General features: G+C 50.3%; 1 protein-coding gene across 1 annotated transcript; it reads right to left on the minus strand.

Annotated features, from left to right (window-relative positions):
• Positions 1-1,025: 1,025 nt before the first annotated feature.
• Positions 1,026-6,641, minus strand: CEBPA (CCAAT enhancer binding protein alpha). The gene has a single exon (XM_069639265.1). It carries the CDS (start codon positions 6,347-6,349, stop codon positions 5,537-5,539), a length of 813 nt encoding a protein of 270 aa, XP_069495366.1. The 5' UTR covers positions 6,350-6,641; the 3' UTR covers positions 1,026-5,536.
• Positions 6,642-21,249: the final 14,608 nt, after the last annotated feature.

Here is a 21,249-nt window from a genome sequence, read left to right on the forward strand (position 1 = left end):
ATAGACAGCCATGCAGGAATGTATTGCCTTTTGGGAATGGACTGCCATGCAGGAATGTATTGCCTTGCAGCAATGGACTGCCATGCAAGAATGGATTACCATGCAGGATTGGTCTGCCTTGCAAGAATGGAGCAATGGCCCTTCCTAGAACTAAAGAGCTGGTCAGTGACTCGTAGTCAGGGAAATTCACACTGTCTGCTCCCAACCATGTCTTTGCCAGTGCGGCACATTCACTAACATTCTCACTGAGACTTATTTTTTTTAACAAAATGACTCCCAGCAAGCACAGGCCTTATCTGGAAATGTACTGTAATTCGCGTTGTATCCCCAACCCATATATTTCTTGGAAAATGTGCGCAAGGTGCTCCTACTTTCCCGGAATACGCCATACCTGCAAATGTGCGTAGGTTACCCTCACACTGAAGTCCTATAGCATAGGTTGCGGTGGCATACGAACGGACCATTGCATAGGATTACATCTTTAAAAGTGTCCGTCTTGTTTACATGGCAATGGCAGCATTCGTAAAAGGGCACCCGCCTTGTGCCCCTCAATGGGTTGACGGAGACACGCACCCCGTGCACTCACATTCTGTAGAGACACGCACCATCAAGCGTCACTCCTCTGGACATGCACGTGCACTCACATTCTGCAGAGACACGCACCATCAAGCGTCACTCCTCTGGACATGCACGTGCACTCACATTCTGTAGAGACACGCACCATCAAGCGTCACTCCTCTGGACATGCACGTGCAATCACATTCTGTAGAGACACGCACCATCAAGCGTCACTCCTCTGGACATGCACGTGCACTCACATTCTGTAGAGACACGCACCATCAAGCGTCACTCCTCTGGACATGCACGTGCACTCACATTCTGTAGAGACACGCACCATCAAGCGTCACTCCTCTGGACATGCACGTGCACTCACATTCTGTAGAGACACGCACCATCAAGCGTCACTCCTCTGGACATGCACGTGCACTCACATTCTGTAGCAATAAGACACTGCAGGCAGAGACTCTGAGACAAATATACTTTATTTAATAAACGGACTCGAAATGCAAACTCAATGCTTCAAAGCTCATTGAGATCCATTGCAAAGTGTGTAAATAAACACATGACTTCCCTTTGGTATATTGTGTATAAAAAAAATGCATCATGTACAGGGCCTTTTTGACAAACATTTAGAAAAGTATAAACACGTTCACTTTGCACTTGGATGAAGACATAGCGAGAAGACATTGGTCCGAATTTGGGGTGGGGGTTCATGAATAACAGTGTTACTGTAGGGTGGGGTGGTGAAGGCCCCCAGACCTAGGCCTCGCCTGTGACTGTTGGTATAAGGGCACGGGAGCTCCCTTGGCTCTGGTGAGCATGGCTGAGAGTGCTGTCGTAGGAGTGAGTGCAGGGGTAGTTCTTCTTAACTTTGATTTCCACCGCTGAGTGCAGGTGCAGGGATTGGTGCAGGGGGGCTACCTTAGCGTTCTTACCCAGCACTGACAGTGCTGCTGTTAAGGTGAGGGTTGGGGATTCGTTTTAGGTTCAGCGACCAACACTGCGCGTGCTGTAGAGAGAAGATGTAGGTGATTGGTTTAAGCTCTGCTGTGCCGCAGTTGAAGTTAACGTAGGGAGCTTGGCTGAGATTTGATGCCCCTCACTTGCTTGTGAAAAGTGTAGGTGAGTACTTAGCACTGGTGACCATCAATGTGCATGCTGGTGACGGGGTGAATGTAGGAGAGTTGTTTTAGCTCTGGTACCACTCACTTGCCTGTGTAGAACCAAATAGGGGGTCGATCTTCGTACCACAGACAGAATGGCAGATTTAGAGAAAAATATGCCCCCCTCTGTTCCACCACAGTGAAAAAAAATGCATAATGTCAGCTTTTGTTCTTTCACCACAGACCCGACACATGTTGGATGTTTTTGAGGCGCGGCATGTTTCGGCCTCTAAATTAGCCAGAATCTTTGCACTTCTGCAGGAACAAAATGCTAATTTCACCCAAAGATTATCAAACCATTTGTACTGCCTGAGGTGGCGTGGTGTCATTGGCAGGATTTCCACTTTGCTGGCAGAGTGGAACTATGGACGAAACCCGACTATTCCAGTGCAAGGGTGAAAAGTTGGAGGTGAGTGCTGGTGAGTTGTCTTAACTCTCTTGCCTATACTAACAATGGTGGCGTGTAGAGGTGTATGTTGGGCAGATGCCTTCGTTCTGATGCTGGTTACCCGCTTGTGTGGACAGTGTTGGTGAGTTTTCTTAGGTCTGGTGCCACTCAATTGCGTGGGTGGAGATGAATGTGGGTGAGTTGTCTTAGCTTTGGTGCGCTTCACAGACAGTGGCCCTTATTCACAGAACATTTTCCAATGGGGTTTTGCCTTTATAAAACTCTTCCATGAATTAGGCCCAGTGTCTCTTGGGCAGGGTCCTCAGTATGGTGTATTGCTTGGATACCCATGGGTGCACTGTTTTTCTTCACAAAGGGTTTGTTTCTGCATTATTTATTTATTTGCATTTTTAAAGTGCTCCCACAGCCTGCGGGCATTGAGGCGCTGTTACAGGAATTGTTTGTTTTTTAGATGCGTAATTGTTTTTTTTTGTTGTCTTAGTTGCGTATTCATAATGCGCTTAACTACCCAGAAGTTTCTAAGCGCTGACCCATTGCCGCTGAGCTATCCTCCCGGGACGCATTCATGGTGCATTCCATTGGGAAGGCGTTTCAGTGCACAGACGATTTTGCCAAAGGGGAGATCGCGGCTGAAATATCTGCACCTCAACAGTAAGCTAGGCGTCTGTTATTAGGATCCCAGCTCCTACTTCCTACAAGTCACCCCCTACATTTATGAGAGCAAGGACGGTACAAAGTGATGTCACAATGGCACAAAAAGCACATGCAGACAGTGTGGCAAGTTACTGGCGTGTGAAAAAATAAGGACTACAATATAGTGCAGCAAGGTACCTTGACATTGGAAAATATAATTGTGGACAGGCGGTGTGCGTGTGTGTTTGGGGGAAGGGAGTCTTGTAATATGCAGGACTGAAAACACTGTTATAGCAACAACGAGCAGAGCACACTGGAGTCCCCTTGCAGCGCGCTATTACCCTGCCCAGCGTGTCAGAGCCCGGGAAAGCGTAAAACGTTCTCAGTATAACTTTAGCTCCAAACCAATGACCCTGCTCTCTATATTCAGCTTCCGGGTTCCGCAGCAGCGTGGTTACGAGGTTTGCAAAATGCAAAGCCACATAATGACCATGTGAGCTCCCGTCAGACAGGACTCCCTCGCAAAATGTGTACTCTTGCACAACTAAGGCACATCTGCCGTGCTAAACACGGCTAACACTTCAGAGCCATACATATTCTTTGATACCGTTTTTATATATAAAAAAAATACGTAAGGTGACCTAGCAAGGATTAAAAGTGCATTTGACAAGGGTACCTGATCAGTTGCTAAAGTTGGCAGCGACCCAGAGCCCGTCCCGGGACTAGTAACTGGGCTGAGACGGGGCGGAAAGCACTGCTTGAGTAGAATACAGACCCCTGTGAAATGTGCGACCAACCGCAAGGCAGGTGCGCGATCTTACTCATTAAAACAGCCTGCACTTTATTTGAAACTGCCTTATGCGATATTCCCCTGACTTGCATATAACGTGCACCGCGCTCCTGCGGGCAGCAGTACAGGTACGCTGGAATTGTCTTATTTTCACCGTTGGGGACGCAACTCGAGTGAGATACAAACAGACAGGGCACACGCTTCCGCTTTAGTGCAGCAAATCAAAATGGAGGAGCCAGGCGCAATTGCTTTTCAAGTGTAGCCCTTCATGTACAGGAGGACCCTCCCCTCCCAGCAGCGAGATCACTGCGTGCAAAGGGCGCCATGCACACCTGGGGTGAGGCATCCTATCTGATGAAGCCTCGTCTCTGCTCAGGGGCCTTGTCAGCTGAGAGTCGGACGCCCATCACACACAGCACGCACGCACACACGGTAAACACAGTATCAGATCGCAGCACGGCCTTCGCCTCTCACCTGACGGCAAAGGGCACTCTGTATTGGAAGGCAGCCAAGGAACTTAGGCAAACAACATTTACAAAGCAAAGTTTCAGCTTATTCGTGTTCGGGTAATAAAATAAGGCACAGATGCAGTTGCCGAGGAGAGAGGCTGTAACGAGGGGCCAGGAGAACGATTTTGAGGCACACGTGTGAAGAATAAGGCTCAGTTTGGCAGCACCTCTGGGCGGGCAAAGACCGGGCGTGCACCCAGCTCTGAAGTGCCTGGCACCCCGTGAGAGGGCACTGCTGGTATCAGTTTCAGAGAACAGCTTCCGTGGCACCCTGGGGGCGGGGGGGGTGGGGGGACAGGGATAAGTCACAGTGGAGGGCGGAGGGGCTGGCCCAGCAGACACTGATCCTGTCCTGTCCATGTCCCCTTAGCACCAGCGCTAAGAGGTTCAGATCAGCCTGGGGGTGGGGTCCCGTTCTGTCTTCCTTGAGAGTGCATACAGTTCACTCCAATAGCAATATTGGGGAGCAGAGCCCCGTTCCCACTCTGCACTTGTTTATATGTGCCCACCTCCCTAAGGTACGGTCCTGTAGGCGTATACCACAGGGGGCATTCGTGGCCTTGGGCGCCTATATGTAACCCCTTCTGCTTCAGAGAGTGGGTGCACCCTGAGGGATGGATTAATGCATGTGATGCACGTGCCTGTTTATAACCCCCACCTACCCCCCCCCCCCCCACAGGTGTAGAGCGCATGAGTGTTGCATTAGGTACCGGTACTGCCTTGGGGAGTTTCTGCAAAGTACCCCAGAGTTGCAGTCTTATGCACAGACTTGGAGATGAAGTCGGAGGTCCTAGATGGCACCCTATATAACTGCTGGGGGTCCTGGGCTGGCTGCCTACCCCTTGATCACGTGCTGTTGCATGATGGATTAGGCAGTCTCTTGGGGCACCAGGTAAGGCCGGCTAGGATTCCATGGCGGCACAGTGGGCCAGTCCGTTGTGTAGAAATGCTGTCCTGCACAGTCTGAAAGTCGCCACCGTTTTGCGCAGTCTTTGGTGGCGGCCATTAAAGAAATGCGCGCGCCTCTGGACAGTGAATGGTGGCGCAAAGTTCGTGCACACATGAGTGTAAGCCAGCGGCACCAAGACCGTGCCGTCTTTCAGCGCAGACAGTCTGACCATACAGTATTCTGCAAACTCGGACAGTCTTTCTTGATGACAATACAGGGCGTTGGCCAAACTTTCTATGGAGCCTCCTGCTCACTACAGAACCGCGGGAGCCCGGATGTGCGCAACATTGCTGGTTCTGCACGAGCCCCCTGACCGGCACTGTCATTACGCAGTCTTTCTGCGAGACCTGCTGACGTCCTGGCCCTGCTGGACCCTGCAGCTGCGCAACTGTCTTATGAGGCGCAGTCCATGTCATGCTGTGCAACAGTCTTTGGATGTCCCGGGACTCGGGAGTCTTTCTGTGACGCCTCACCACCGCCCGTCCTGGCAGGTAGGAACCGGAGTTGCGCCGCGCAGCTCACTCAGACGCAATTGGTGCCCATGGCCTTGAGAAGGGAGTTCTCGGGGAGCTGCCTGAAGAGCCCGCGCATGGCCTCCAGCTCTCGGCTCAGCTGCTCCACTCGCTTGCGTAGCCGCTCGTTGTCGGTGGAGAGCTCGAGCACCCGCTGCTGTGTCTCTGCGTTGCGCTGCTTGGCCTTGTCCCGGCTCTTGCGCACGGCGATATTGTTGCGCTCCCTCCGCACGCGGTACTCGGTGCTTCCCTTGTCCAGGCTCTTTTTGGAGCGGCTGCCGCTGCGGCTGCTGTCGGGGGAGTGCTGCCGTTTCACCACCAGCGCGGGACGGTGGTGCTGCTGCTGCTGCTGCTGCGGGCTGGGTATGGGAGTTGGCGGCGGCGTCGGGTGGCCGGGCTGCAGGTGCATGGTGGTTTGCGCACAGTGCGCAGCCTGGTACTGCAGGTGCGGGCCCGCGGCGCCGGGGTAGAGCGCGGGCCCCCGGGGCGGACCGTCCTCGCGGGGCTCCTGCTTGATGTGCAGGGGCCGCGGCTCCGCTTTGCTGTCCATGTAGGAGATGCAGCCGTACATGGGCGCTGGCGGGAGGTACGGGTACTCGGCGGCGGGCTTGGCGCGGCTGCTGTGGAAGAGGTCGGCCAGGAACTCGTCGTTGAATGTGGCCGGGTCGATGTAGGCGCTGATGTCTATGGAGCTCTCCTGGTCACAGAGGTCGCCCAGGTCGCCGGCGGCCGGCTCCCGGTAGCCGAAGGGCGGCTGCTGGTGCTGCTGCTGCTGCTGCTGCTGCAGCCGGGGCTCCGCCTCGTACAGGTGCGCCGGCTCCATGGAGCTCCTATAGCCCGCATAGCATGGCGAGCAGCTGCGGGAATCCAGCGTGAGGCGGCGGCCGGCTGCCCTGGTGGCGAGGGGAAGGGTGGCCACGAGCCCGGGTAGTGCCAGGGGCACGGGGGTTCAGTGGTCGCCGGTGCTCAGCTACACCTGCTCAGCTGCACCCAGTGAGAGCGCGCGCTTCCAGACCAAACCTTGACAGCGCGCTCTGCCAGCAGCACCCCGTGTGGCACTCTGCTAAAGTGCTCGCTGTCGCAGCTCTGCCTGTCACGCGTCTCTGCTTCATGCGCTCAGTGCTGCCTGCCTCGGGCTCCCTCTATTTATAGAGAGAGTGTCCTGACTGGGCGCCCTCTAGTGCCAGCCCCCTGCCCTGAACCTTTGACCGAGACGGCGGCATCTGCACACACGCACAGCTCGAGCCCCGCTTCCCTGCTGGTCTCTGGCAGAACGGGCCGGGGACGCACGCGGCTCTGACAGCAAAAACCAATAAAAAAAGGGCGATGGACTCAAGGGATAACCTAGCACAGAGGCCACTGGAGCCAAGATAACAGCCCCCCCCCTCACTGAAGTAGAATCAGCACACAAGACTGCTGCGCCGCAGGGGAGTGGGGATGGGGGGTGAAGGGTCTGGCAACGTGTGTCAATCCATGGAGAGGTCACCGCCAGCGGTTGTTATCAGGGAAATGCCAGAAAGAGACAATCTAGCGAGTAGCCCACTTCCAAGAGGGGCTAAAAGGACACGACAGGCCTACACGAATCTAGCACAAAGGTGCGCATGGCCATACTAGCAAACAGGACACTAAAATCAAGGGATAGTACAGCACACATCACACGGACCATACACGAGTGACAATGCACGATACAGGTTGCCGAAATACAGGGCGAATGCAGCCCACCTAGCTCGCCCATTACTAGTCAATACAGAGTCCAGCCATCGCTCACACACCCAACACACAGCACCCTACAGGCACAGGTAAACAACAACACTGCCAGTGAAACCCTACCCAGCCGCCACCCAGTGATTTTACCGGGGGTCGCTCTAATGAGTCGCAAAACAATATTTTGACGGCAGGACCTAACAGTGTTTCGTGCACATACACGCCAACTTTACCCATTCCACTCGGGAGAGACGGCTCCAAGTCCTGGCTTTAACTTTTCATTCTGGCACTTGAAGTCACTTATAAACCCCAGGACCACAAGTCCCAGAATGCAAAGTTAAAACCTGGATTGGGCTAGACCAGTGGCTCCCGAATGGAATAGACCATATTGGTATGTATGGGTGCAGTTCCGGAAGCGGGTAAGGCTAGAGGGTCTGTAAAAGACGTGGGCACTGTTGAAGTGCCATATCAAAAACAGCCCGGTTGGCATACTTAAATTGAAAGGGCGCAATATTTATTTTAAAAGGTGTGCTAAATAGTAATATCCTGTCAAAATATCAACTTCTATACATGCATATATTATATCGAATTAAAATCAAAATAGTCGAACGCACGTTCAACTCCCTTGGTGCTTTGAAGGAAATCAATGAGTCGTATACATTAATCTTATACAATCATTCTCACGACATGAGTTCAATATATGTTGCACAAATCAAACATTGTATTAATTACATTATACTTCCCTTCCCTTGGACTGCTAGAAAACAAATAATCTAATTCCAAATGTCTATATGTAACTCATGATGTGATTCTAACCATGGCTGATGGTGCCATCTGCTGGAAAAGAGAAGTATTATCCCAATCGTTTCATGTTTTAGCCTTGGGAAATCAAGGGAGTGAGCGAATATGGAGTGCACTGACAGAGTCCTGGCTTGAGGGACATTGTTGGTGACTACCATGGCTAAAATCCTGTTAGACTCAGTACACTTTAGGCCCTGCTACTGCTACAGTAAGTGCCTCGGGAGATGTGTAGGTCCACAGAAAGAAAAAATAAAGACTCACCCTGTTCACCCTAACACGTATCACGGGGCACGCTGTTGCAAAAGAGGCATTAACAATGTATTTAAGACCTGGGTTCATATTACAGAAACTGTGCACCACTGCTAGTGCAATTTTCCAACACATAACAAATTGCCCCGGTGCAAATGCGGATTGTGTGCATGCTTCCGCCAGGGCAATCTTTCCACAGAGCAAATGGCATGCGGAGTAGCGCTTCACTGCTGAACAAGTTCTATGAAGGGCCCCACATCTTGCTCGGCTCAGGAGAAGCAAAGACACCCCCGCAACTGGAACCCGGGTCCCACAGTGTGTATTGTCATCCAGATGGAGAATGTGCAACCGCCCTCATTGGCTGGCATAAGGCAGGTGCGAGAGTGCCAGGGAATGCAGGGTGTCTTATGGAGGGTGACATGAGGAGATGGGTGGAGAGCTGAATGCACCTGTCAGCTCATCCATCTCCCAAGAGACCTTAAGATGAATGGAGGGGAGGGCTACATAGCAGGTGTCGCCGTGCATCTTGACGAGCCACTGCTTGCTACTGTGGGGGAGCTTAGCTGTCAGGGGCACGCCAGGAGAGCGGAGGGTGGACGAGCATCAATTGGTGAGGTCCAGAAAAAAAAGTCTGTTGAAAACAGCCTGATTCACGGAAGTGTTTGCTCTTTACAAAGTGACTTTTCACTGGTGCAAAGTGACTTTTCACTGCCATAAAAGGGTGTTTGTTGGCAGTGCAAAGTCACTTTGCATCAGTAAAAAGTCACTTAACACAGTGCAAAAAATGTCCACGAATCAGGACACTTCTCTAAGGGACTATGGCAGGCATGTGCTTGCAACGTGTATAGTTTAAAGTAAAGGGCAATACAGTGATCTTGCATAGAACCTCTGCCATTTCTGCCGAGCTTGCTGAGCATGCAAATAAAACCATGACATTTTCTCCACTACTACAATTGATGATGCACTAAAAATCCATGTAATGCATTCTTACTGTAGAGAAACCCCTCAACGCTCGCACTAGAAAAAATACAACCCGCTAGGGAATAAGGCACCATACACCTCTTGCAAGGAGAACAAAGTTTTATTTCCACAAAAGTAGAAGGTGCGCCAGCAAAGCGCTCTGCTGCCATGGAACGTTGTAGCGAAATTGAAACAAACAAGGCATTAGAAAGGTACACATCGTCATCATTACATAATGTGATGTGCAAATCCACATGGCTGGCTGTTCGAGACCCTATACATAGATACCTGCTGCATAGAGGATGCCACGCAATTGGTCCCAGCCTCTTCTGTCCATCTTCTTCCACGTGGGTTCTTCTTAATGCATCATATGGTACAAGGCTGTGGCTAATTGGCCATTAGGTTCAGAAAAACAATACTAGTTCTATCTCTATCCTAACATTCACCTAGTACTGCAGACAAGGGCTATAGGGGTAGTTCAAGGTCATCGCTTCTGACAAATTATGGCTCGATTCCAGACACGTTGGCGCCCCACCAAGGCTCCCCACCCTCGTTTTAGCTATGTGCTTTAATCACTCCCTGCACCTCGCTGCACAAATCACATGACCTACAGTGAAGGCAACTAATCCCTGGTTTCAAATATTTCCTGATCAGTTGAGGGTTTAACAGGTGTATCGTCAGTGGTTTGGATTGACCGGTACCTTGGAATGCTGGCAGTCTTGAGATGGGGCCTCTAACCGTCATCACTTGATCACTTGGAGCTGGGACATGAAGAGTTGGAGGCTCGTGCCCCCCTTCTCATGGGATTGCTCTTCACACAGAGCTCTTAACCTCCCCCCCCGCGTCCTTGCAGGGAAAGTTCTTTCTGGGATACGAACACTGCCAATATGAGTCAATAGGAGGTTTCTAGATTTCTTCAGCTCTGGCCTTTCTTACTGGTGTCCATGATGCAACCTATTCCCACATTCAATCACCTACTTCCCCATGTGTGCCTTGGGGCCTGTAGCCTGTGGGATGTATTGACCGACTCTGCCATCTTATGCGGCATCACTCTGATAGTTATGGTGCAAGAAACAGCAACAATGGTGGCAAAACTCTTGTGCGTGCCAAAAACCTACAAAACTGCGTGTTTGAACACACAAAAGATAGATGCACAACCTGGAACCCATGGTGCATGCGTGGTGGGATAGAGCACACACTGCAGAAAATGTGTGAGTGGGCTCATGGCCAGCAAACAGAGTGCAGAGAGAGAAGCAGCACTTTGCAAATGAAACTCCAGAATGCGCCTATTAATGACATTTGCTGTGTTGATAAAAACTCCAAAATGCCTATAACACAACACTTCTCAACCTTCAAAATCTTGCTTGGCGCTTAAATTCATGTAATCTAATGAAGCATGGAGAATATTTAAAGTCCTAAAGTGTAAAGAGTACAACATTTCTTCAGAAAAACTGGATTGTCTGAAAACTGATAGCTGCTGTCAAAACCTGTGTGCAGTACCCTGGGCTACCTGTGAATGACAGCTGTCAGATGAGCTACTGAGGAAACTTCAAAATATTTAAATTAAAGTCTACCAGATTAGCAAACATAAGAGGATTGTTGCAAAAAAGGAATCCAGATCTTAGTTGTGTTTTTGATCCCACAGATTTAAAGCTAAGAAAGTAAAGTATTTATGTGATTTGATGCAACAAGTTTGGTTTCTGCTGGATTTTTAATTAAGAATAAATGAGCCTGGCTGAGCTGCAACCCTTTGGAAGTGGATAAACAAGTTTCTTCCAAGGGGAATAGAAATCCTCTCAGCAGAAACTCATAGGTAGAATCAATTGTGGGTTAGCCCAGACTTTTGTCTACAGAAAGAGAATGAACAATGGCAGAGCTTCAGCCCAGGAAACAGAGGTGTGAAAGGGGTCGTAAACTGCTCCTGTAAGGAACTCCCCAAGGGAGGGGGCTGCTCCGGGACTGCAAGGAGAGACAAATTGGCGGACCATTTGCTGTTAAGCATGAAAAATGAACACATTTTAAAGACTCATAACTTGTTATTCAAAGTGATGAAAAATATAAAAAGGACAGAGTTTTTAGTCTAATTTTTGGCTGTACGTTTCAAGAGGCGGTAGAACTGTGTAACATGTTCTGGACAGGAATGGCAATATATGTGGTTTTATGTGAAAAGTGGGAATGCTAAAATTGTAAAACTTTACACACACATCCCTATGGTAAACACACACATTTATGGAAATGTGCAGAAAGTTTGGAAATTGTGTTCATGCTGAAAAGGACACAATTCTGTAAAAAGGTAAAACAAGATCCCACAGCTGCGGGATTTTGAGGAACAGATACCACATAAAATATGGAATCTTTGTGTGTGATTTGTGTAGAGATTGCCAATGTAGAAATACGTATTTAGGATGAAATCTGATTTTGAGACCAGTGGCTAAAGGGAGGTTTCTAAGGACTGTAAAGCAAACCATAAAATGTGACATCATCCGGCCTTGATTCAATCACTCAGTTGCAAGGCAGAGATGAGGTTTGATCCAATCCCAGCTCACAGGGGCAAGCTTAGTAAGCCAGCCCATACACCCGTTTTGTGATGTCATTTTGAAGGCTAAATAGAGACAGCTGATAACACATAGGGACTCACTGATTCACTCACTTTCCTGATTCCGGTGAAGCACTCTGATCCAGCATTCTACATCCAGCTTTAACATCCTTCCAGATCCAGATGCCAAGACTCTTGCCAGCAGTAGAGAACTATTGATTTCAGCAAGGCCTAAATCCTCAAACTTATTTGTGCAACCCAATGAAGCGCTGTGGTGTGAGAAGGCCTTTTGAACTAGTATCCTGAAAATCTCTGGCTTGCTACCACAAGCTTGCCTGGGGAACTCGCTATCCAGCTGATTTGAAATACTCACAAACAAGAAGGGCAGATCCTGTGCAAATCTGGTGACCGGCCTAGCTGATCCAGTCCCGGGCCTGATGTGCTGTCCTTCCTAGACCAGATCCAATCCATGACCAGAACGGACAGTCCAATTTAATAACTCATTCTGTGAGTATTAATAGGAAGAACAGTGACCCATAATATATCTGCATTGTATGATCCCAATCTCAAACCCATCCCATATTTATTTCAGAACCATAGTATTGCTAGAACTATCTTTGCGCTGACTCTTTTCTCATCTGTGTTATTAAACCCTAACTTCTTATTGATTTGATTAAGAAAAGCAAATCCCAGGAAGAAGTAGAGTATCAACAACAGGCGGGTTACGCTGATCACGTGACTGTAAGATCCATCTGTGGCATTCGCTTTTTCAAAGTCATAATCTAGTGTAATCAAACCCATCTGTCATTTTCAAAGTGCATTTCTGTTTTCCATTCTCGCGCCTTTTTTGTAAAAACGTCTCACACGAAAACCTCTCTAACTTCCTCAGTTTTTATGATACTAAACATACTGCCATCTGTTTCAAACCAAACCAAAAGTATTCTTTTCTGTGCTGCATTTGTTTTTGTGCCCAATATTTGATTCCTAGTGAATTAAAGATATTATTCAGTGTTCTGTCACCCAATTGGTGAATGTTTCTGCCTATTAAAATAAATTGTGATTACATTTTGAATACATACATAAATATCTACCTTTTCAAACCAGCCTGATTCCTGGTCCAGAGTGCTTCAGGAGAAGGGTGTGATATGAGTGGTATATCGTTCAGAATATTGAACTTATTGATAAAATAATAAGGGTTTCATTTGTGCACTACATGCTGGGCGTGACTCGGGCGTGTGCCGGATTGAAATCACTTACAGCTTGGGGGCTCGGTGCTGGGATCCTGAATTTGACATACCACTCGTGACAGTCTAACACACCATGCTAGCCGACAGGGTACATACATCTTGTTGGGTTACCATACTGTGCTACACTGTACAAGCACCCCTCAAAAGAAATACTCAAAGGAATTGGGCCTGTTTGCAAAAGTAAAAGAACCCTCAGATAAGCAAGAAGGGAATTAGTGTTTCCGGAATGGCAACCCCAGTGGAAATCAATATTGCTAGGGAACGCCTACTCCACAAATTGTTTGTCAGGGGTGAATGGCCAGATCAGGAAGAACAGGTATGGCTGCAGGAAATAAAACAGCAAATCACTGCAATCAACCTTGATACCTGGCAGGACAAAGGTCTATTACATCAAGCACTTAGCGAATTGTATATGGCCCCTAAAATAAAAGAGGAGCTGTGCAAAATTGCCAAAATAGCGGCCTACCTGTACCTCCACATAGGAGTCATACAGGAAAAGCATGCAGACCAGGTAGATTTAATAAAGAGGCAAGGGGAAGCACTGCAGAAAATCCAGAGCAATCTGGGCTCTGCAGAGCAAGGCTCCATGATAGCCAAGAATCTGAAACAGAGGCTAAGCAATATGCTACCAAACTCCAAGAAGATCTGGCTCTCTTACTGCAAAAGAATGCAGAGCAAGATGCCCAGGTACAGACACTGCAAAAAGAGTGTCAGGAAAGGTTGGACTCTCTACAACAGAGTCAACAGAAACTGGAGCATCAATTGAATTATAATAGAGTTTGTGCAGAACAGGCAGTCACCTTACAAAACCGTCTAGAATCCTTAAAAGAAGAAAATAATAAATGAATTATGAAAGACCTAGAATCCCAAGCAGAGTTTGATGAGGAGCGCCAGAAAGCTGGTGCATTAAAAAAACAGAGGGACGACCTGGCTGCACAGAGGGGCACTCTCACTCAGGAGAGGGACACCTTAGGCCATGAAGTCAGCCATTTAACAACAAAGCTAGAGGAAAGAAAGCTGGCCCTTCAGAAGTTTAGGGAAATTAAAACTGATTATGAAAAGCTGTCAGAGCACACCAGGTGGGTGGAGTATGCTTTGGCAAAGAACGATCAGACCAATAAGGACCAAACTCAGGAGGTGAGTCTCCTGAAGCAAAAATTGGCCCAGGATTCCCAAACCAGGCAGGAAGCACAGAGAGACAATGAGGCTCTCTGTGAAAACAATGACAGGCTGCACAAACTGATAGCCATGCAAGAACAAATCATAGAGACCAGCAAGGCCTTAATAGAGGACCAAAAGGGTCAGATTTTGGCATGTCATCAGGGAATAGGGGCTGAAAGAGATGAGGTAAGATGGGAAAGGGACATAACCTCAGGATCTCTGGCATCAGGGACTTTAATCCCTCCAGTTCCATGGACTCTGCCACCCTCATGTCCACTGGCTCATATGAACCAAGGGTGATGGGTATGGTAGACTTCAACACAATGGGAAATATGGGACTGGCAGATCAGCGCCTCCCAGAAATGGATGGGCGGGCATCTTTGTACAGGTTCCCAAATATTAGGCCAGCCTCTCTGATCAGGGAGAATCTAGTGAGGGGAGATCAGAGAACTGGAACCTCAAACATATCACCTAACAAGGGATCAGTCAGTCAAATTTGGATTCGGAATTCCTTGAAACTAGGCCCACAAAGAGCATTTTAAAATCCTCTTCCCAGCTAGGGCAGTTTGGGGGAGGGGGTAATCAGCCAATCCTGGGAGCAAGGGAGAGTCAGAAGACCCTTCTGAGTGCCACAGGTCTTAAGAGACTAGACCCCCACATTGTGCCAACCATTCCCAAGCCCGCAGAATCAGGGAAAGCCTAGAGGATCAGACAGCCACCTCCAGTAACAGTACCTCTGAGTCAGAGGATGAGTGGACAAGGGTGACCAGAACTAAAAAGGCCAACAAAAGTAAGAGGGCCATACTGAATGATCGCCTGAAGCAAATCAAGGCTATTAGCAGTATTATAATGACCTAGTATAAAAATGCCAAATATTCAGTCTGGGAACACCTTGAATTGTATGAGCAAATGATGGAGACTTTCCACCTGAAGGACAGCCAAAGCTGTATTCAGTATGTCAAGTGGACATTTTCACCTGAATACTCCAGCTTCTTTGTGGGCTGGAGGATCAGAACCATTCAAGATCGTCCACCTATAGTGTGGCCATCTTAAAGCATTTCTCAATACACAGAAACCCTCAAGAGGCCCGCAAGGCGGCCTACAATCTGCAATGTGGGGAAGACCAGGCCCCACAAGAATTTGTCCAAGAGCTGAAACATGCCTTTGCACAGACCACCAGGAGGGTGCGCACAGACAGTAGGGAGTTCATCAATACTTTCTTTCATGCACTCCCTAAATACATTATGACCCAGCTGGTGAGGGACTTTCATGAGAAAAGATCACTAGACTTAGTCATTGAACAAGCAACTTGCATTTACGAAGTGCAGAAACCAGTAGAAAAAAAATGCCAATAAAAGCCCAAAACCAACCAACACCCCTGCTGCTGCTAAGGTGGCAGAGGTGAAGGTTTCCCCCATTTTAGATCTGGAGATGGGGGGGCCTAAAAACATTCCTGTGCAAAATCCCACTAACCAAAGGCCCAGAAGGCCCTCGGGCCAATCCCAAACAGGAGCCAGGGAGGCAATCCCACAAATGGGACCCCTTACTCCCTGACTACATCAGCCCCTGTTACAAGGGCAACAGACCCATCCTGGGTAATGTGTGGACTCCCCGAGCCCAAGTGGGGGTGGATCCCACCAGGCAGCAGCCAACCCAGGAAACTTCCCTCCTCACATTCCCCAGGAGGGCAGTACTCCCCCAAATGCCGGGTTGAGTTTCTTTCCCTGGTACCCGCCAAACCTCAACCCCCAAAACAACCCTTCTTTCTTTCCCCACTTTCCTGAGCCCAGACAGCCCAATCCAGGAGAGGGGAGGCGCAGGGTGGAGGGGTACCAAAACTATCCCAACCAAGGGTATTATGGGAGAAGGGACAGTTACCCTTCCTGTGATCAACCTTGGGTAGACCAGAGGACCCCGTACCAGCCAGAGCGGGTGTCCCAACTGGAGCGCCAGTTCCAGAACTTGTCACAGGATCTGGGTCGCATGTTGAGGGCGCAGCAAAACCCTCACATGAACATGGCAACTTTGAACTCCTCAAATCAAGTGTCTGGTGCTCCAGAGCAATGACGGGGAGAGAACCCCGACAACCCACCAGTTCCCAGGGAGGAGGCACAGAAGGAAGGGGGTGTAAGGCCTTAGAGGAAGCTTCCTTCCCCACTTGTGAAAAGCCCCTGAAAACCCAGGAACCGGAACCAGAATCTCCTGCCCCCGAAAGTCTGCAACCTAAGGAACAGAGGGCGGGTAGGAGAATAAAGAGCCTAAAAAGCCCCATTTTGTGGAGGAGGTTTGAATCTTCCAATTTGGAGGAGAGGGGTCCTCAGAGGATTCTGGGAAAAGGATCTTCTCCTTCAGGGATGGGGGAACTCTTACCAAAGAAAATGGGTCCCAAGAAATCCTGATCAAGACTGGGTAGGTGTGGGGACAGAATTTAAACCGCCCATTATTGAACCGCAGAATGACCAGAAAGAAAATCACCTTGTTCAAACCAATTCTGGTGACTACATCCAAAAAGGGGGGGGCAGCCCAGAATCAGAACCAGGGGAGAGCAAAACTCCCTCCATATCCAACTGTCACCTTTTTCTTACAGGTTCCCAAGATCTCAAACAAAATCCTGCCCAAACCACTCCTCTGTCAGAATCCAGAGCAAAGAAATTAACCCACCAATTGGCCAAACATGCACATTATCTTTGCCCCCTTGAAGAAAAGGAGGGACGATTTTATGCCCCGGTCCAAATACACGGGCAATGTACATTTTTGGCTTTTTGGCACTGGTGGACACTGGATTCAAAGCCACCCTTCAGTCAAAAAGGGCCTTTGATCGGCTGAATTCGGGAAGGGGGAAAAATACAAAATGTAACACTCACCTGGTTCCCACGGGGGCGCTGGTCTAGTCTGGATTGCTGTGGCCTCTTCTAGCGTGATGCGCAGGACCCGGAACACCGATTGGACAGGACCTCCAAATCGTGCTTGCCTGGCCCGTAGGAATATCCTTCTGCAGATGAGAAAGGGGATTAACAGTCTGCAGAATAGTGTGCTAGCTCCCCCCTTTCCCCCTTCGTTCCTCTCTAACTTCCTCCAAACCCCGGTTTAAGCTCACCTTATGGTTTGGAAGGATGAACTCTCCATCCTGCTTCTGGTGCAGGGGCGCGCGTTCGTCCAGTTACTTCACTGGTTTTCAGAATGGCGCTGGCAAAATCCACTTGACTTTCCTGAGCGATGCGCCATAAGTATGAAATTTCAAAGTTCAAGTGAGGCCCCCTTTATGTTGTCTTTCTAACCTGTGATCTGTCCTTTATTTCAGGTGCAGAATGAAGGCGATGCATCAAGGGGTTAAACTGCTGAGGTGAGTAGTGATGAGGGCGATCCCTCTAAATGTCCTTATCATTCCCGAGAAATGTCTCTTGTCCTTTCCCCATAGGGGCCGGGGTATGGTACCTGCCAACGGGGCGGCGCCGATCCCGAAATGTGGAAGAAAAGCCGGTAAGTATTATGGCTGTTAATCAGGCTTTCCTTCTGTGTTCCTTCTGCTCACCTTTTGTTTCTTCCTCTCTCCCCTATGTGCAGAGATGTGGCGTCCGATGCTGACAGCCGCGATGGAGCCGGGAGATGTCTCGAGGACAGATGAGTGAAGCGTGGCGCTGCAGCGAGCAACGCAATGCTTTTAAATGGAAGTCTTTCTTCAGGGATGCTGGCGAGAAGATTCCGGATGCAGGTAAGAAGTTTGAAATAGTTCTTGGTTTTCACCTTTCTCTTCTCTTCCTTCCTTGCAGGTCTTCCAGGTTCGAGGCGGGCGTGGCTGGAGGCCAGGAGCAGGAGCAGACACGGTGAGCGTTAAGATGCAGGAAGCAGAACAACACGAAGCATGAGCTGCTGTCTGGGCGTGGCTTAAATAGCCTCCAAAAAAGTCCCAGGTATGTATCCTTCCCCAACTAGGTATGTATCCTTCCCTGGCCACGCCCGAGTGAAAAAATCGACCCTATGAAAAAATAGTCCCTTTCAGGTCTCAGGGAGGCCTGAAGCGTGCAGCATGGTCTGCATCAGGTAAGTGCACAAAACACCTCCCTTTATGAGCCTGGCGCCTATGGCGCCAGGACTGATGTCCAACATGATCCTGGCGCCAAAGGCACCAGGACTGAGTCCAAAGAGCCCCTATAAGGGGCTGCTGGGCTTTTACCCGAGGGCATGATGCCTGCTTCCGGGGGTGCTGGGTCTGGCCTGGTGCTCCGGGCATAGGCATCATGACACAAAATCCCTCTCAACCCACTTCCTGGACAACTTCAGAACTTCGATGGGAGTGAGATTCCTGTCTAGGGGACTGTGGATTTAGACATTAAAATTGGGTGAGACAAGGTGAAGCACCCGGTCATATTTGTGACTCCAGAGGGTACACCATGTTTACTAGGGAATGACATCCTGCGTAGATTGTCTCCCCTCATAGATTGTGTAAACAAGGTCCTCTGAACCCAGACTAACCAACCAATAAAATTAAAACATAGTGTCAACCATGTTAGTTTAAATGGCACATGCCACATGGTTCAACAAAAACCTGACCAAATTGAATTCCATTTCCAAAATAACCAAATCCCTGACTTGACAGTAAGGGGGTAATTCATAGAATTCGGCACACAAGAGGCGCACGCGGCTGGCGCACAGGGTGTGCGTGCGAATCCCTGCGCCAGCCGCGTGCGCTAAAATACATTTCAGCGCACAGCGTATTCATGGATTCCAGCCACCAAAACCAGCCGTGGCGCACAGTGGCGCAGCGACCCTGCAGCAGCGCCAGTTACGCCCCCAAGAACGCCCCTTGCGCTGGGAAAAGCCATCAAAATCCCTAATCCAGCGCAAAGGGCTATGATAACCCTGTACCAGCACGGCAAGCGGGGAACGCGTATCACTGGGGATCGTGGGAAGTTTCACACGCGATTGGCCCTGTGCGAGCGGGGTACGTGTATTACTGGGGTGCGCGGGAAGTTCCACACGCCATTGGCCCTGTGCGAGCGGGGTACGTGTATTACTGGGGTGCGCGGGAAGTTTCACACGCGATTTCAGCTGGGTACGCGTATTACTGGGGTGTGCGGGAAGTTTCACACGCGATTGGCCCTATGCGAGCGGGGTACGTGTATTACTGGGGTGCACGGGAAGTTTCACACGCGATTTCAGCTGGGTACGTGTATTACTGGGGTGCGCAGGAAGTTTCACACGCGATTGGCCCTGTGCGAGCGGCGTACGTGTATTACTGGGGTGCGCGGGAAGTTTCACACGCAATTTCAGCTGGGTACGTGTATTACTGGGGTGTGCGGGAAGTTCCACACGCGATTGGCCCTGTGCGAGCGGGGTAAGTGTATTACTGAGGTGCGCGAGAAGTTTCACACGCCATTTCAGCTGGGTACGTGTATTACTGGGGTGCGCGGGAAGTTTCACACGCGATTGGCCCTGTGCGAGTGGGGTACGTGTATTACTGGGGTGCACAGGAAGTTTCACACGCGATTTCAGCTGGGTACGTGTATTACTGGGGTGCGCGGGAAGTTCCACACGCGATTGGCCCTGTGCGAGCGGGGTACGTGTATTACTGGGGTGCGCGGGAAGTTTCACATGCGATTTCAGCTGGGCACGTGTATTACTGGGGTGCGCGGGAAGTTTCACACGCGATTTCAGCTGGGTACATGTATTACTGGGGTGCGCGGGAAGTTTCACATGCGATTGGCCCTGTGCGAGCGGGGTACGTGTATTACTGGGGTGCGCGGGAAGTTTCACACGCAATTTCATTTGGGTACATGTATTACTGGGGTGCGCAGGAAGTTTCACACGCAATTTCAGCTGGGTACGTGTATCACTGGGGTGCGCGGGAAGTTTCACATGCGATTTCAGCTGGGTACGTGTATTACTGGGGTGCGCGGGAAGTTTCACACGCGATTTCAGCAGGGTACGTGTATTACTGGGGTGCGCGGGAAGTCTCACACGCGATTGGCCCTGTGCGAGCCGGGTACGTGCATTACTGGGGTGCGCGGGAAGTTACACACGCGATTTCAGCAGGGTCCGTGTATTACTGGGGTGCACGGGAAGTTCCACACGCGATTGGCCCTGTGCGAGCGGGGTACGTGTATTACTGGGGTGCGCGGGAAGTTTCACACGCGATTTCAGCTGGGTATGTGTATTACTGGGGTGCGTGGGAATTTTCACACGCGATTGGCCCTGTGCGAGCGGGGTATGTGTATTACTGGGGTGCGCGGGAAGTTTCACACGCGATTTCAGCTGGGTACGTGTATCACTGGGGTGCGCGGCAAGTTTCACACGCAATTTCATCTGGGTATGTGTATTACTGGGGTGCGCGGGAAGTTTCACATGCGATTTCCGCAGGGTACGTGTATTACTGGGGTGCGCGGGAAGTCTCACACGCGATTGGCCCTGTGCGAGCTGGGTACGTGTATTACTGGGGTGCGCGGGAAGTTTCACACGCAATTTCAGCAGGGTACGTGCATTACTGGGGTGCCGGGGAGTCCCACACGTGATTTGGCAGTGTGGGTCCTCCCAGGTGTTCCCTGTACACCCTCCACGGCCCCTGCAGGCAGCCCACACCACAGGGGACTACCCTGCATCCCTGGTCATGTCCCGCAGGCTGCCCACCCAACATGGCCATGCCCCCCAGCAAAGGCACATGTCTCCTTGCACTACTGAACACAAACTCATGTCCCCTTGCACCCCCACCCCCCAGCATTGCGAGGCACCTGCCAGCAGGCCCCCACTCATGTCCCCCTGTACCCCCACCCCCCAGCATTGCGAGGCACCTGCCAGCAGGCCCCCACTCATGTCCCACTCATGTCCCCCTGCACCCCCACCCCCCAGCATTGCGAGGCACCTGCCAGCAGGCCCCCACTCATGTCCCCCTGCACCCCCACCACCAGCATTGCGAGGCACCTGCCAGCAGGCCCCCACTCATGTCCCACTCATGTCTCCCTGCACCCCCATCCCTCAGCATTGCGAGGCACCTGCCAGCAGGCCCCCACTCATGTCCCAATCATGTCCCCCTGCTCCCGCACCCCCCAGCATTGCGAGGCACCTGCCAGC

Source organism: Ambystoma mexicanum, chromosome 1q (genome assembly GCF_040938575.1).
Source record: "Ambystoma mexicanum isolate Mex_15411 chromosome 1q, UKY_AmexF1_1, whole genome shotgun sequence".
Classification (NCBI taxonomy): domain Eukaryota; kingdom Metazoa; phylum Chordata; class Amphibia; order Caudata; family Ambystomatidae; genus Ambystoma; species Ambystoma mexicanum.